This window comes from Aulonocara sp. 'chitande type north' Nkhata Bay, linkage group LG7 (genome assembly GCF_057382095.1).
Source record: "Aulonocara sp. 'chitande type north' Nkhata Bay isolate Kocher_YH1m ecotype deep benthic linkage group LG7, A_spYH_male_GT1.1, whole genome shotgun sequence".
NCBI classification, from domain to species: domain Eukaryota; kingdom Metazoa; phylum Chordata; class Actinopteri; order Cichliformes; family Cichlidae; genus Aulonocara; species Aulonocara sp. 'chitande type north' Nkhata Bay.
The window spans coordinates 7,645,091-7,661,281 of record NC_141350.1 but is presented as its reverse complement, the minus strand read 5'-3'; the positions used below and the strand labels follow the sequence as shown (position 1 = coordinate 7,661,281).

The 16,191-nt window shown below is 40.6% G+C and overlaps 1 protein-coding gene, 1 long non-coding RNA gene and 1 other non-coding gene across 3 annotated transcripts; all 3 read left to right on the top strand.

Annotated features, from left to right (window-relative positions):
* Positions 1 to 37: 37 nt before the first annotated feature.
* Positions 38 to 110, top strand: trnar-ucg (transfer RNA arginine (anticodon UCG)). Its single transcript has one exon. It is a non-coding gene; the product is annotated as a tRNA-Arg (tRNA).
* Positions 111 to 163: 53 nt separating this feature from the next.
* On the top strand, positions 164 to 3,111 carry LOC147324442 (Golgi apparatus membrane protein TVP23 homolog A-like). The gene is made up of 6 exons (XM_086302349.1): positions 164 to 550; positions 2,049 to 2,193; positions 2,283 to 2,372; positions 2,466 to 2,591; positions 2,675 to 2,803; positions 2,905 to 3,111. Exons 1-6 carry the CDS (start codon positions 471 to 473, stop codon positions 2,929 to 2,931), a joined length of 597 nt encoding a protein of 198 aa, XP_086158475.1. The 5' UTR covers positions 164 to 470; the 3' UTR covers positions 2,932 to 3,111.
* Positions 3,112 to 4,497: 1,386 nt separating this feature from the next.
* LOC147324441 (uncharacterized) lies at positions 4,498 to 15,148 on the top strand. The gene is made up of 4 exons (XR_015130140.1): positions 4,498 to 4,637; positions 6,168 to 6,388; positions 8,040 to 8,308; positions 14,162 to 15,148. It is a non-coding gene; the product is annotated as an uncharacterized LOC147324441 (long non-coding RNA).
* The last annotated feature ends 1,043 nt before the right edge of the window (positions 15,149 to 16,191 follow it).

The window sequence follows — 16,191 nt, the reverse complement described above, 5'->3', positions numbered from 1 at the left end:
GTTAAAAATGCAAAATACTGAATGAGATCGCAATATGGGCCGCGTGGCCTAATGGATAAGGCGTCTGACTTCGGATCAGAAGATTGCAGGTTCGAGTCCTGCCGCGGTCGTATATTTTTGTTTGTTTTGTTCATTCGGAATTGCTATTTTAATTGAAGTGTAGCGTAGTTGTCAAAATGTATCGGAAAAACACAAAATATGTAAGGTATGTGAAGAATCAAAGATATTTTAAGCCCAGTTTCCTGATGTGGATTTAAAAAAGTAGCCAGTGTCGCTGTCGGTCTTATTTCACTGCAACACCTGGCTCGTTTCAGTGTTCAAATACAGCCATGCAAAACTGGTATTTGCTTGGTAGATTTTGATTTGTACATATCTCAGATCACGGTGCCAGTGGAGATCTTTTTTGATTATTGTCCTTGTCGAGATTGTATTACAAACCCTCGGGTGATTTAAACAGTTTTTAGCAGACGATGGCGGATGCAACTGAGGATGTCGAGCTGGACTTTGCAGCTGACGAGCAGGAGAGGGCGCGGAGAAGCGCAGTCATAAGGTGCACTGCAGGAAATATCAACACAACAGCTGTTTTATCTTCCATAGTGTCTTTTCAGCTTTGCATTATTAGGTTTTTTGTTTTTTTGAAAACTTGTTGAGCAAAAAAAAAAAAAAAAAAGCTGGTGCAAATCCCTGGACAGATGGAAAGATCACTGGTACATCTCAGGGCCAACATAGAGACAGGAAACAGTTGACACTCTTACATGATCTAATACTTATTTGTCTTTCCTGAACAGGTTTACTCTTAAAGTTAACTCCATTCTGGGAGAGTGAATGTTGAGTAGCTTCTCCTCAGCTCTGTTGAGAATCATTAAAGCGATGGTTAGGACTTCCAGCCAATCAATCAATCAATCAATCAATTGAAATAGACTATTATGGATTTTAAAATAATATGGTTTTCATCAGTACCCATTTTCAGTTGTATCAACTCTAAAATCAGGAGATTAACTAGGCTAACTAATTATTTTCTTCTTCTATTGTCTCTTTTTTTTTGCCATAATTTTCAGGTAACCTATTTGAAAACAGCGTAGTAAAACTGGAAATTCTTTTTTGGTGTGCCACCCCAATATTTTTATTATGGCCACCCCATGAAGCAATTCTGGAGGTGCCCCTGGTCTTCTCATTTGGCAAACTCTAATTTCAGGATTTCAGAGGGTAGAAACATAGTCAACACCTGTTTTTAATCCCGTCCAGCATGTAACGAAAACAGATATTTTCTGTATGCAGTTGTACTTTTGGGGCTGTGTAGCTGATAGAGCTTTAGTTTAAATATAAATCACTAGCTGTTAGAGTACCAGGCATAAAAGTATCAGTTCAGACTATAACAGAACTCATGCCTGGACTCTTCAACACTCAGCTCATTGAGCACATTACAAGTGGACATGAATATGGCAGAAAAATGTGGATAAGCATGCGGAGTGCGCTTTTTACGATGCCATAAAACTAATGTGGAACAGTCTAAAATTTTAGATCAGCAGTAAGTGGTAGAAGAAGGCCTAAATGACCAGAGGAACACCTTCCCACCCGATAAAGGTGATCATGTAACTGGATTCATGAGCTGTCTAAGTACCTAAAATGATGCTTCCAAAGCATACATCCATTTCATCCTGAGGGATCATCAGTGGATACCTCAGTTATGGATCTGAATCTCTTTGCTTGATTTAAGGAAAACAGCTCTGAAGTCATAGAAATCACTAGTAGTGGAAGTTTTTTGTGAAGGTTGAAAAGGCTAAATCTACACAAACAAGTGGTGTCAGAAAAACTACTGGAAACATTAACTGGAGATCACAAAGGTCAAAGCAAATAAATACTAAATTGAAACTGGAGGTGGGATAATGTTTACAGACCTTCTATTCACAGAATAAAACCTATCCTGCAGGTTAACTCATTTTGCATGCACACTATCATTTTATGTTTCCATACATGCTCACCTGTATCTGTTTGAAAGCTATCTGCTGACACATCAGGCTTCTCGTTTCCAATCCCTACAATTTTAGACACCCCATGGCCTCCTTTTTCCATTTGTTCTTCCGAGTGGTTGCCATCGTTGTCTATCTGCTGTGTGAGTGGATCAGCAAGAGCTTTGCGTCCTGTTTTCTCCTGATCATAGCTCTGCTCTCGTTTGACTTTTGGTCTGTGAAGGTAAGACATCAAACAGTTTGTGTGATCTAGTTACTTTTCTGTGGCTTTCTTTAACTTTGCAGGATTTAATTGCTCACGCTTGTTTTCAGAATGTGACCGGCCGTCTGCTGGTGGGGCTGCGCTGGTGGAATCAGATTGACGAGGATGGAAAGAGCCTCTGGGTATTTGAGGCCAAAAAAGTAAGAGGGTGTTTTGTGCATTTTGAGCAATAAAAATTAGCGATTTTGATGTGTTAACCCTATAGTGTTTGCTTTCTTATCTGTGTGTATAAGTCCCGGAATAGTAACACTGGAACTGAAGCAGAGGAAAGGATATTCTGGCTGGGCCTTATCATCTGTCCTCTCATCTGGACTTTCTTCTTCTTCACCTCCCTCTTCTCTCTGAAGATTAAATGGCTGGTGAGACTCCCTTTGCTTGCTTTTCTGCATATGTGCTAGATTGCATATTGTCTCTCTCAGACTCATCTGTCTGCCTTCCTCAGTCTGTGGTGGTAGCTAGCATTTCCCTCCAAGCTGCTAACCTTTATGGCTACCTACGCTGCAAGGCAGGCGGGCAGGATGGCCATCCTCCAGACAACCGCTCTTTCACGGGACAGCAGCTCCCCCAGCGTGTGAGTGACTGGCTGCATCATGTAGCATCTGCTGTTGTTCTGTTAACATGCCATTTCACATTAATTTTATGAAGTGCATCTATTTTTTTTCTGTCTTTCAGCCAGATATCATCTTTGGAATATTATAATGCACCCCCCAACAACACACACACACACTTGTAAGCTGCCTCTTCCCCAAGATTTCCACTTTCCACAGACCGCATGTTCCCAAATGGCTTTGTGTGCTATGTTGAGCTCCGTTTAATGCTGTGAACTGTTTATTGCACATCCTGTCTGTGGATTGGTGTTGCTATGCTTAATAAAAGATAAATCCATATTACAGTTATTGCTCATGATTTAACACCACACCTCAAAGACTGTCACAAGGTAGGCCAAGGCGCATCAGGGTGAACCAAATCAAACTTTTTTATTAATGTTTTTCACACATAACCTATTGGATTTTTGCATTACTAATAAATATTTAATGCATATATACATAATTTACACTGGCCATTATCAGCCAGTTTTAATAGACTGTCTTTTTTTTTAGGCTCAGTGTGCTTGGTCTTTGCATAGGTCAACAAAGTATTTTGAAAAATAAATGACCGTAAAATTTGGAAGGAAACTGAAATGCAGAGGGAGTTAGAGTGAAATCAATTATTGAGAGAGGTTGAGTTAACATTATTTGCTGTAAACACAACTAAAGCACATTCAATTTGTGTATTATTTATGGTGTAGTTTAGTTTTAAAGAAGTAAACAAAAAAAGATTTTTAACCGTGTTAGGGAACTGTTCGTTCTGCTTTTGGCCATGGCCCCTGATGCTCATTTCCCACACTTCCCACACAAACCATCAAAGATCCTTTATTGGACCAAGAAAGCTAACCCCTTATTCCAGCCCTCCAAAGACACTCTGCAAAAGGCGCGATTTTTGGTCTGCATCTACGAAAAGCTTCATTTCTGAAGTGGAAAAATTCAAAGCAAACAATGTGGCTGCATGCGGTCACCATAGTTGCTTTATGACTTTGCAAGCTGCAAAGTGTGACTTGTTTAAAATGATTTTTAACCATATATATAACGTTAATGTTAGGGCCATAACTCTGAAAATGAAAATGTGTTCATATATACGTATATACATTGATTTGCGGAGAGCACGGTACTCTAATATAACAGCATATTTAAGAGATATAATACTGACGTGATCTTGGTTTAAGAATAAAGAAATATTTTTAAAAGGATTGCAAGACATGCTCTTTTTATTTTATTTTTTCTTGTTTCCAAGTCTTCCCATTGCAGAGGAACAGGGACAGAAATTGGCCAACACCAAATTTTTGGAAACAGCGTGAATAAGAAGTCCTTTGCTCCTTAAGCTGGTGTGATATTGTGGAAAGCTCTTAGGAAAACAAATACTAAACAGATCTGGAAGTGAGATAATTTTATCCATCTGTGCCTTTTAGTGTAGTTTTACTACTACGACTGCTGCAGGTGGTAGTAGAGAAGAAAATATGGGGGGGGGGGGGGGGGGGGGGTAAATGGAGTTATGAAAGAGCCAGGAGTGAGACGTCTTCCTGATATCGGACCCTCTTTGGTGCCAACGGCCGCCGTGATTGGTCAGGAAGCCTCCCTGGTCCTGGCATGACGTCACTGCGGGAGCGAGTAATCAGACGGTAGAGGAAGCACGCAGGCTGGAGGAGAGGCAGAAGCTGGAGCACCGAGGATGAAAGCGGACTCATCCGTGAGCGGCGGCGCTGATTCTCACCGAGGGCCCGACGTGAATGCAGAAAAATGAGTCTGGAAAATTCAGCGAGCTAAAGTTGGGGACATTTGCCTCCAGAGTTCGCTTTGCTTGTGAAGCAGGTAAGAAATTGAGGTGGAAACAGGGAAGATTTGCACGCAGAGCATCACATCTTTTTTTTTTTTTTCAGGCTCTGAATCTCTCCAAATGTCATGTCCATGTGGCTTACGCAGAGGATTTAGGGACACTGGCAATCTCTGCTTAGTATACCTGCTGGTTAATATCCACGGGGAAGAAATATGTAATTTAACCACCAGAAACGCCCTCCTGTTTCATTCTATTTCTGCGAAAGCAGGTGCAGGCTATGATCTTTAAACAGAAAAGAAAAATCTTATTCTCTAAATTACCAGAATAATATAGACTGCTACACCCCTCTGCCTGTTGTTATGATAAGGAACAAATTGGTTTCATGCGTTAGTTTATGCGGATAATCCTTGTGATGTGTCTAGTTTTAGAAGAAGTAGGCCAATCGCAACTCTCATTAAAAGTAGGCTGCCCTTGCCCCCAGGAGCCCTAACGAGCCGAGAGCAAATTAAAACATCTTACCCACCCCCTCCAACCAAACCCCAGCTCAATTTAGATTGAGAAGGTTTTTATTTATTTATTTCATTTTACGAGAGTCAGCTTTTGATCTTGAACTAGCATCATTTTAGTATTTTAGTCCTCTGCATAAGCGCGGTGTCAGGATCACGGTCATGCTTTAAGGACGATATATATATATATATATATATATATATATATATATATATATATATATATATATATATATATATATATATATATATATATTCAGTCCTAATCTTATTACAACGACATGCCAAGTTTTGACCATGGATAATTATAATAATAATTATCCTTGGCAGTCGTTTGTTACAAGTCATATAGTGATACTTTTTATCTCGCCTTAAATTGTTTTTGTTATTATTGTTAAGATGTTGTGTTGTGCAGAATACAGGTCTGTCCTACAAAATGAACTAAATAACTGTAGGTTATTATCGAAGTATCTTTCAGCACTGTTGATTTTTTTTTTTAAATCTAACTAAATGCTTAAAGTAATATTTCAAACAGCTCCTGCACGGGTTTACACTAGAAATTTTGAAGTTAAAAAGTATGAGAATTTGTATGCTAAATATTGTGATTTGTGTAGCTGCAATACAGGGGTGTTACCTGCAAGATATGCTAATGTAAGCGTTATAGCCTGTTGTGTGTACAAAACGCCTGATTTGATTTTTCTAATGAGTTAATATTTATTTATTTGTTATTATTATTTTACATTTTAGATGCATGACAATTGCACACATGTAGAGTACAATTAGGTCAGGCTGATCTCTGTATTCAGCAGGCCTTCAAACAGACACCTTATCACGGCAGGACAAGAAATGTGTGTCGGCTTCTCAAACCACCAACATATGTCAGCATAAAGACAGTGCATATCTTCGTATCGTGAACATGCGGCGTTTCATGCATCTTTTACTCCATGTAGAGACGATAGCTTTTGCTCCTTTTTTATTTTAATATAAAGATGCAGAAATGATCTGGGAGTGTATTTTTGAATATTACGGGCCTACTAATGCAGCTTCACCTCCTTCTAGATATCACGCCAGCATCATGTCGGGCTACAGCATCAGAGAGTGTGAGAGAGGGGGTCTGTTTTTGTCTTTGGTTATCTAGCTGTATGAGTGTTAAATACCTGTCATAAAGCTAGATAACCGAAAGTAGAAATGACTTCCGTAGCCGTGTGTGCGTACCCGAAAGAAAAGGGCGCTCCGGCTGTAGAGTCACCAAGTTGGATTTTGAAGTTCACCTCCAACAGGTAAGAAAACGTTCTGCTTTGAGGCTGGTGTTAATATTCGTGAATTAGATAGGCAACAAAATGTTTTACTAGAAGTGTGTAAAGTAAGATTTTAGTGCTGAATTTATATTTATAAAGAGTTTCTCTCACCGATAACCAGTGCATTTGTGGGCCTTCCATTGTAGCATATGTCAGCTTCGTACAACCTTTATTTTATGGTAGAAGAGTAGAAAAACAAATTTCTAACAATACTACTTTTAATTTATATTTTAATTTTTTAACCTACTATATAAAAACAGCCACAAGTGCAAATAAAATGATCTAACATCTCAATCAGTACTCTACCCCCAGGCATCTTTTACCTTTAAACTTATGCCCCTCAGTGTAACCTAAGGGTTCATATGAGCTTTAGGAATTGAGCCTGTTTCAGGGTTGTCTATTCACGTTCTTTGCAACATGGTGTTGAATGTAAAGCAGGTCACCCAGTGGCTGGATGGGAAGCAGTAGAGACTCAAAGACCCAAAATTTCACCATTCGCAGGCATTGGTCCACTGATGTCAGTAAAGCATCATGTGAGAAAAACTTTATTGCCAAAAATTAATTAACAGTATATTAAAAATCCAGTCTAATAAGAAGGGAAGTCGTAGCAGGAAAGGTGAACAGGCGAACAGGTCACACTTATTATTATTATTTTCATTCTTGAGGACCTCCAATATTCCTCTTAAAGTACCTGCTTCAGGATACACTGGCATGTTCCCCTGGAAGCCTATAGCGAGTGGGTTGTGATCTTTTACAATTTACCCTCTACTTTGTCATTCATTTACTTTTTTCCTTCGCTGAAGAGTATTTGCCATTTATTTTAAACACAACATGCAGTTCCGATTCTAACTTCATTCAGGAGAAAGAAAGGGGAAGCTAATGCTTTGTTCCAGCAGGACTGCTAATAATGCCGTTGAGTGGTGTAGCACCCTGCTAATAAAAACACTTGGTGTCTGTATTTAAAGCTGTAGCAAATCTCAGAGCCTTTGGGATACATTGTGTCTCGCCTCAATGAGAAGGCCAGGGCCATCCTGTAGACAGGAGCTGAACTTTTCAACTTGGTACTTCAGCGCTGTTCGGTGCATACGCTCAACCCTGAGAATGCCTCTAAAGCCTAAAGAGCACCAAAGTGAGATGAGTTTTCATTCATTCTGTTAACTACCTATTGCTGTAGAGCTTGCGGTCAAATGCGGCTAATTGCTTCGTTTCACAACGAGATATTGGATATGTGAAAAGGCCGTGGTCCAAGTCTTTTCCAGAGCTTTCCCTGTTATAGGTAGCGTGTGAACATGACGTGCCTTCTTAGTGAAAGGGAATAAAAACACTTGAGGCTTTATATATGGGACGGTCCAAGGAATTCTTGATTTAACCTTTGAACTTTGTATAATATGAAGGATTCTCTTGGTGGTTTTATGGCAAAAACATACAAAAACACACAAGCATGACAAGAGATGGGACTGGGCTATGAAGAAGCAAAGCTGGTGAGAGCTTTTAAAGTTTCCATAGCTGACTGATTTATGCTTGTTTACAGTATGTACAGTAGGCCGTGTTTAGCTATAGTGATACCTTAAGATGTGTAAAGCACTTTTCATATTTTACTCCTCTCTTTTCTATTTTTCTGCTCGTATTGCAGGCTTCTGAATAACACTGAAAGCTGTGGGATTCCTGAAAGGATCCACCATTAGAAGAAAATAAAAAGAAAGGACCTCCCCTCTCCCACCTTCACCCCTTTTTTGCCCGAGAGCCCCTGATGCCATCTGCACTGCCAATGTGGGCGCTTGGCCTGTGCCAGGAGGGGGACAAAGACCCTGCCGGATACCCTGCGGAGTAAGGGCTTGCACAGAGGAGCCATCTTGAGAGATGTTTGCCGTGACACCTAAAATGGCTGGGCTGGCACACGAGGTGAGCTGCATCATAGCTTTCTGTTGGGTACCAGTGGTAATGGTGGTGGTGATGGTGGCCAGGAGGTGGGAAGTGTGACTGTGTCTGTGTGTGTGAGAGAGATGGGGGAAGGGAACAGGACGAAGGATGAGGGATGAGGGGAAAGAAGAGTTTCCCATTTCCTCCCCAGTCACACATGGCCTCTCCCTTTTCTGCTTTCTTCAGCTCCTGCTAATTAGCAGTTAAGGGGTGATGTGAGGGTGGTGGGTGAAGAAGGGTGGTGGTAGTTGATGGTGGAAGGGAGGGGTGGGGGGGGGGTTGCTGGGTAGCAAACAAAATTAATGAGCTGGCACTGGTTGAAGGAAACCTGCCATCCTCTCCTGTCATGGTGCTTCTTTACTCCCTGATGCACACCAGGCAGTGGTGTACGGCGTGTTTCCACCTGACAAACCTCGGAGATTAATTCATGCAAAACGGCTTTTGTTAGGAAATTTGCATCGTGATATTTACCACAGTATCTTTAAGCGTCTTAGTGTGGCGAAAATCTGAGGAGGAGACAAGCAGGGATCCTGATATTTCTCCTGTGGGTGATCACACGACTGTCTTTAAAAGTAAAAGCATTAGAGTTTAACAATTAAATTTACAGTCTGAAAATGTTCGGGTTCACGAAGCAGTTCCTTGTGTGTAATACTGATATTTTATCATTCATGTTGCAGTGCAGACACTGCGCTTGCATGTAAGTTTTGAGAAATAAGAAATGGGGCAGTGAACATACCTTATTATAACTGTTAACGCTGATTGAAGAGCTCATATATAAATTTAAGCATTAGCGCTCGGCGTTTAATACTGATTACAGCTCTTTCTGGTGTAATTGTACTGCTTCGGTGCTTGCATGTGATTAGAAACTTTAGTTAACAGGAAGGCTAAAAACGTCTTCCAAAATCTGGCAAGGGCAAAATGACACTGCTAAATATCAGTGTAAGTGCAGAGCAATCCAAATCGTCAGCAGCTCCAAGCCTGTAACCCTACACGCGCACGCCCGGAAAAGCGTCCTCATCGTGGCGTAGAGCTGCCCTGTACCCCCGGTGACTCCGGCAGCGACCTGGAGCAGAAAAAGAGACACGTGAGCGTGTGTGTGCAGGGCCAACATGTGCAGCTGCAGTGCTCGTGTGTTAATGAACAGCACCGTGCGTTTTCACATTATCATTCAACCCCGTTCTTTCTCACCCCACCCCACCTCAATAGCTGCTGCCACCCCCCCACTCCCTACCCATTCCCCCTCGAAAAGCCTGCTTTCCCACTATTGTGGGAACTGGTGGTGCGGTGGACCTGGGCTGGGGGGCAGGGTGGGAAAGACCCTCCAGACTAGACATGAGCAGATGCCTGAGACATTAGACTGTCGTGCAGATCACCGGGGTCGGACGAGCCACTGAGTTTTAATGTGTGTGCAAGTGTATGTGGCTTTGATATGTGTGTGATGGGGGGTGGGGGTGTAGTTCAGGCCCTGGAGTGCCACCTGACTGTTCATTAGTCTATTCAGCCTCCTCTCCATGTCTGAAAGACATGGAGATGCTGTATTTTGTGCTAAATGAGAGGGGTTTCCCAAGCATGAGGCCTATACGCTGTCACATGTAAAACCATAGCCTGTCTTTAGATCCTATTGGAGGCAACAATTAATTTTCATATTTATTAATTTTTTTACATTAAAAATTTGATTTGATTAAAGATTTAAACCCTCACAGTGTGTCACTTCCTCTGCCTTGCACTCCTTTATCTTATCTCAATTTTCCTATCTGGATGAGAGTTAATGCAAACACCGTCTCCAAACTCATGCTGCTCTCAGATTGTAAAAAAAGAAAAAAGAAATCATACAAGACAATTGGTGGCACAACATATCACGGCGAATGACTCAGCTAAGGCGATGGGTGTGCTCTCGAAAGCTGAATGATGTAACCCGCGGATAATGATTATTAATGAGCCTCATACTGTACGTGTGCCTCCACAAGATGTGTAAGGCATGTGCAGCCCACATGTCAAAAGATTATTCCCTCTCTTTATTCATATAAAAGACTCAGAGCTGTCTTTACAATTGCATTTGTGCTGCTCATCTGTGATATACAGCATATTGCTTCAGGCAGGTTTGACAGAAGAGAGGAAGCACTGTGAAAAAAAAATCGTTTTGGAGACATTATAGCTTGCTTAATGCTATGTCTCCGTTGCACATCTCCATGACACATTAGGGGAAACAGAGGAGCAAGGAGGGGAATGATGATGAAATTGGGTTTTTTTTAAAAAATAAAAAAAACAAAGGTAAAGATTGGGTTATCAAGAGAAGGTTAAAGACACTGGAGCTAAATGTATATGCGTGCATGAAAAGGAGGCAGCAGGTGTAGCACATGGGCAGCCATGTTTGAGCCCACCATCTGCATTTACTGAGGAAGTTAGCTTGTGCTAGCCTGTGCAGTGCCACATTAAAGCCATCTGCAGCTGCGAGGAGCTGGGCATCGAAGACGGAAGAGTGTGCGTGTGTGTGCTTGAAAAGAGTAAGGAGGGCTATCAATTTGTATGTGATAGCCGCAGCAGTCGGCACAGACAGCGTGGTCAAATAGAGGGGGTGACTGAAGCAAATAAGTCAGGAAAATGTATTTGCGCTTAATACCAAAAGTGCTGTAGATGTAAAGAGCTTTTACTAGTACTTGAAGGGTGTTAAAAATGAGCAGCATGTACAAATGCACACAGAATATTTCTTTGTCTAATGGTTAATAAGAGCTGTATTTCTTACTAAACGCAATGTGGTGTGGAGGGGGGATAGCATGAGTTGATTGCAAATGAGCAAAAAATAAGTGATGGGAAAAAAAATGCAAATGTTGATTTAGATAGTGAAACCGCTTAAGACTCGCGTGGTTTTAATCGTCTCGGAAACAAAGAGTTTTCAATCAAGATGGTCTAAAATGAGAGCAGCTGAAGAGTGAGGTCAGCAGCTCTGACACGGTGTCGGGAGGATTTAGGATATAAAGGTCCTCGAATCTTCCTCGGCACACTGTAGATACTTAAATATTCATTCTTCATTCTTTCATTCCTTCTACTTGTACATAACTTTAAATTTGACAGAAAAATGTATTTCCCCTCAAGAAAATGGCAGAATAGAGATGATTACCTTTCCTTCCTTTCCTCCTTCTGTTATTCATTATTAACTATGTATTGCTTTTCCTATGTGGGATTTTCAGTGCAGGGAAATTATAATGTATGACATGATGAAGTGACAGTAGCCCGGTGCTCACTTCCTATTCTGTGTGAGTTCAGCGCCGTAGCCATAGTAGCGATAAAATGTTAATACCGTATAGCTCCTGGGTTACCTCTTCACTATGTGTGGACAGTATTAATGTTTTAACGCCTCTGCTGTGGTGTATAAAGCACAGCTCATGGGCCGCCCATAGTCTTGGATGAGGTCCAATGTGGGTCAAGCGAGGCTCATTGGGACTCTTTAATGCAACTTTGGCAGAGACTAATCTTGCACAAAGCCCAATGCTAAGTATCTTAGAGCAAGATGGAGAGAAGTTTCTACATCCAAGGCTTTGCAGATTACGTCTGTTAGCCATGGCATCCCTGAGTAGGGGTCCTGTATGCTCCAATGAAAGCAGGGGAGAATTAGGTGACTGAGCCTTTAATACAGTGGCCCTTTGTAATCATATCAGTAGATGAGGTTCTGGGTTGAGGAGAATTACATTGAATCCTTGGAGTGACCTCTTTTTATTTTGTGAATGTAATTTTATTCAGTAGTACCATGTGCGAGTTTGATACAGGCAAAAGCAAAAAGAGACAAAGAAAGTGCAGAGTACAGCGTCTGATGCAAAATGGCTGTACGACCCCAACTCTGTGTCAGAAATCAATTCAAGTTCAAGTTCATGGTTGCGACCGCTCTGTCTGCAGCCGGTCAGGGAGTTAAGAGTGTCTGTGACCACCCCGGAGTACAAGAGGAGGAGGAGGAGGTGGTGGTGGTGGGTGCGGGGTACATAGCCTTTGACCTCTGTTAGTGTTGCTATGGGAAAGAGGCTGGTCGGCTCAGTAATGTAAGGCTGAAAAGGCCGAACTGTCAGAGCTGTCCAGCAGACGTCAACCCCCCCCCCAATGATACACACACATGCACACAAGCTCTAACTCATTCACACACACTCACAGATGGCACGGGCCAGCTTGGGAATGTTCGTTGTGAGAGAATGCTTTATGTTCATCAGACGCTGTTATAATTCATCCAATCTTTTGAGTCTCCACCTCTTCCTCTGCACATTCTGTTAGACTTCTTCTGTCTCATTGTGTGTGTGTGTGTGTGTGTGTGTGTGTGTGTGTGTGTGTGTGTGTGTGTGTGTGTGTGTGTGTGTGTGTTAGCGTGCGCATGTGTGCATGTCACCTAATATACAAATACTGTGATAAAGCACTTGTGAGAAAGGAAACCAATCCTACGTTGCAAACAGAGCTCTTCAGATAAAACGTGCTCCCTGCAGTCAGAAGAAGTCCGCAGAGAAAACATTTCACTAAAAAACAAAAAATATCCAGCGTATTGTCAAATAGTGAAATTACACAGCAAACAAAGCATCGCTTGTGAGCAGAAAACTCACTATACACATGCACATAGTGCATGATTCCGTTTCGCTTAAGCCTCACTATTGTTGTTCTTACAAGGCAATATCTGTGCAATGCAATCTCCAACTTTGCATGTAGGACTGTGATGTAATTAATAACGGTGAAAATCATCTTCTGTGGCCCCAACCTCAACCCATGAGTTACTGATCTCTTTGGATAAACCTGTGGATAAAATAATCTGTTGCGATGTATATTTCTGTGTCTGCTCATTTGAAATGGTCAGTGTTTGATGTTTGAGTGACTGCGTGTCAGAGTGGGCATGCAAATCCACTGATTGTACTATGTGCATGTTCCGTGCCCCCTCTGTGAGCGTGCGCAAGTGTGGCCTCATTTAAGGTTGCATTCATTCAGGGGAGGGGTCTCACGAATAAAAGAGCTCCTATTTGCATACGCTGCATGCTGTCTGCAGAGAGGGAGCAGTCAAAAAAAAGATATCAGAGGTGGACAAAGAGAACGAGGACAAATCCTTCATTGTGGGGTTGGTGGGAGAAAGGGCTCATCTGAATTGGGGAGTGGGTGGAAATTGACAGAGAAAGAGTTCGGGCTGGTTCCCTGTAGGGATAAAAGCCTTAAGATCCCTTCATGCATACAGCCTGCAAATGGAAGAGAAGAACAACATGCAGAGCACAGGGGTCTTTTTCTTTTTTTTAACAGTGCATGAAAAGGAAGTTTGTTTTTCTGAAACACTGCTTACAATCTTTAATGTATAAATTAAAAAAGAAAGAAAAAAGAAATCATGCACAACAAATTCACTATTGGCAAAACAGACTCATCAACCTTTGGAATAACCAAAGAGCTGCTTCGGTTTGCAGAATCGTTTTCAGATTTTATTCTTAAACGTTTCCCCACAGACTCGTTTTTATATGGGGATGTTATTTACCCTTTTTATGTGTTGTTTTACCCGGTGGCCCTTTGTTCTTTGGGTTAATTTGTTTCATTGTAAATGTTTGCTGTTTTTAATGACTGCTCAGCATTTTGTAAGCTCAAGAAAATGCTCTACAAATAAAGCTTTTAATTATGAATGCTTAACGTACTAGCTCATGACAAAACTAGCACATTTTCATATTATGTTGTCAGTGGAATGTGTTCCTAAATCGAGACTGTTTGCAAGAATACCTTCACTTTGCTTTTTGCACCCAAAATGTGAAACGTTACTTTCATTCAGGGCAGAAGAGTTTATGGAGCCAAGTTCGATTCTCATGCTAATGATTCCCTCCATGCTTTCTTCCTCAGGATGGGACAGGACCTGCATCTCTGCACTCTGTAGGACTCTGACGGCCTGGAAGAAAACTCATCAGACTGTTGTCCTAACAGAATATAAAATTTAACGAAACTGAAACCTGAGTGTATCATCGAAATAAAGTAGAAACAGCAGGTTTACTATGAAACACATTATTCAAGATCAAGGCCTCGGTTAAGCAAAAACAACAAAACCCTATTTTAAGACATTGTGAATGTAATGCCATATATGATCTGATATGTTTATACTGATGTCTTTTGTTTAAATTGTTTAAAAACTGTTAATAAATCACTTTTTTCCCCACTAAATTATGTTTGTATATTTTCACAGTAAATGCCTGCTTTTTTAAATTAATTAAATATTTTATTTTAATATGTCTAAAGTGTATTTTTTAATAAATATAGGTTATTTTATTATTAATATCTTGTCAGTAACAGCTACTTAAATAATATAATAAAATAATATGAAAACTTTACCCCTGTGTTTGATTCTTGTTTTCGAGCAACACCGTGCTTTATTTTGGTGATCCGATAGGCGAGGAAGGACCATATTGTGAGGCTGGATTATTACAGAGCTGGGAAAATAAAACACGAAACACACACATATTTATAATGTCCCTCTCTCTCTTTCTCTCGCTCGCTCGCTCTCTCTCGTGAGAAGGTGTTTGAGTGACCCCGCATTAAGTTTTAATTAGGAGGAGCAGACAAAGCACCGTGTGTGGGAATGAAAAGTTCATCAGCCGAAAACCTCAGTTGCCAAAACGACCCTGTCCGCTATTAAACACAATGTAATAATAATAGCCTTCATATTTTATTTATCAAGTGGATTTTATTTGAAACATTTCACCCACACGTTTGCCTTGTGTTCTAAGAATAGTTAAAGGTCTAAATCAGTGCAATAAAAATGTAAGTATAAATTTAAGCGAGTCTGAGTTTTAAGTGTGAGTGAAGGCCACAGCCACGTTTGGACAATTAATCAGTTTTTTGGGTGGGTGGATGGGTGTGGGGATTACAAGCCGTCCGGGTGTCAGTCGGACCTCAATCACTGTCCGACTGATCTCTGTCCGGAGTCAAACAACAGATGGACACGCGCGGGGTCAGCAGGGGATTATTTCCACGCTTTGTGTAACAAACAAAACGCTTAGAAGTGACAGAAAAACAGAAAAAATACAGACATGCTCATTAGTTTCAACAACTGAGTTGTGAATAACTTCTTTTTGCAATTTAATGTACTTGACTAATAACTAAATAAACATGAATAACATCATTGCTCCATTCGCCTTTCATTTTAATCTTCTGACTGTATTACATTGCATTATTTTCTAATACAAATTTTAAAACGATATAATATGTATATAATCTTTTGAAATTACCAGACTATTATTGTTTTAAAGTGGATGAATGAATGACACTTTTTTCAATTTAAAAAGCAGTGATGAAACAATTAAAATTCATAAAAGACTGAAAAAAGAAAAAGAAAAAAAAGCTTGATTTTAATTGTATGTTTTAAAGAAGTTATTGATCCTATATGCAGGTGTCACAGCAGCAGAAATATAAACAGCAATACAGAGCTAAGCTGCTAAGCCAGAATACCCGCTTCTAACCCATATAATAAATCATCTATTTATATTGTATATATTAAACATGACACTTAGAAAATAAAAATAGAGGTAGTCTAATCAATAATGTATGGACTAGTGTGAGAAAACAAATAGACTAAAGTGCGGATACAAACATCTTGCAGTAAACTCTGTAATTACACAGTTACTTGCTTGTGAATAGCTTGTGACAGCACTGTTTTCTTACCCATCTCCTCAAATCTAACATCACATGGCAGTGCAGTTCTCACTCATGGAGCCCCACGCAGGAGTCAGCATGTTTTCAATCTATCTAAACACTACAGCGGCTGATTTTGGTGATTAGTTCCCCCTCTCTGGATGAATGGAACCCAATTAGCGAAATCAGCCTCTGTAGAGCCTGGATGGAAGGAAAGCACAAATGTTCAAATGATGTTGTAAAAACTG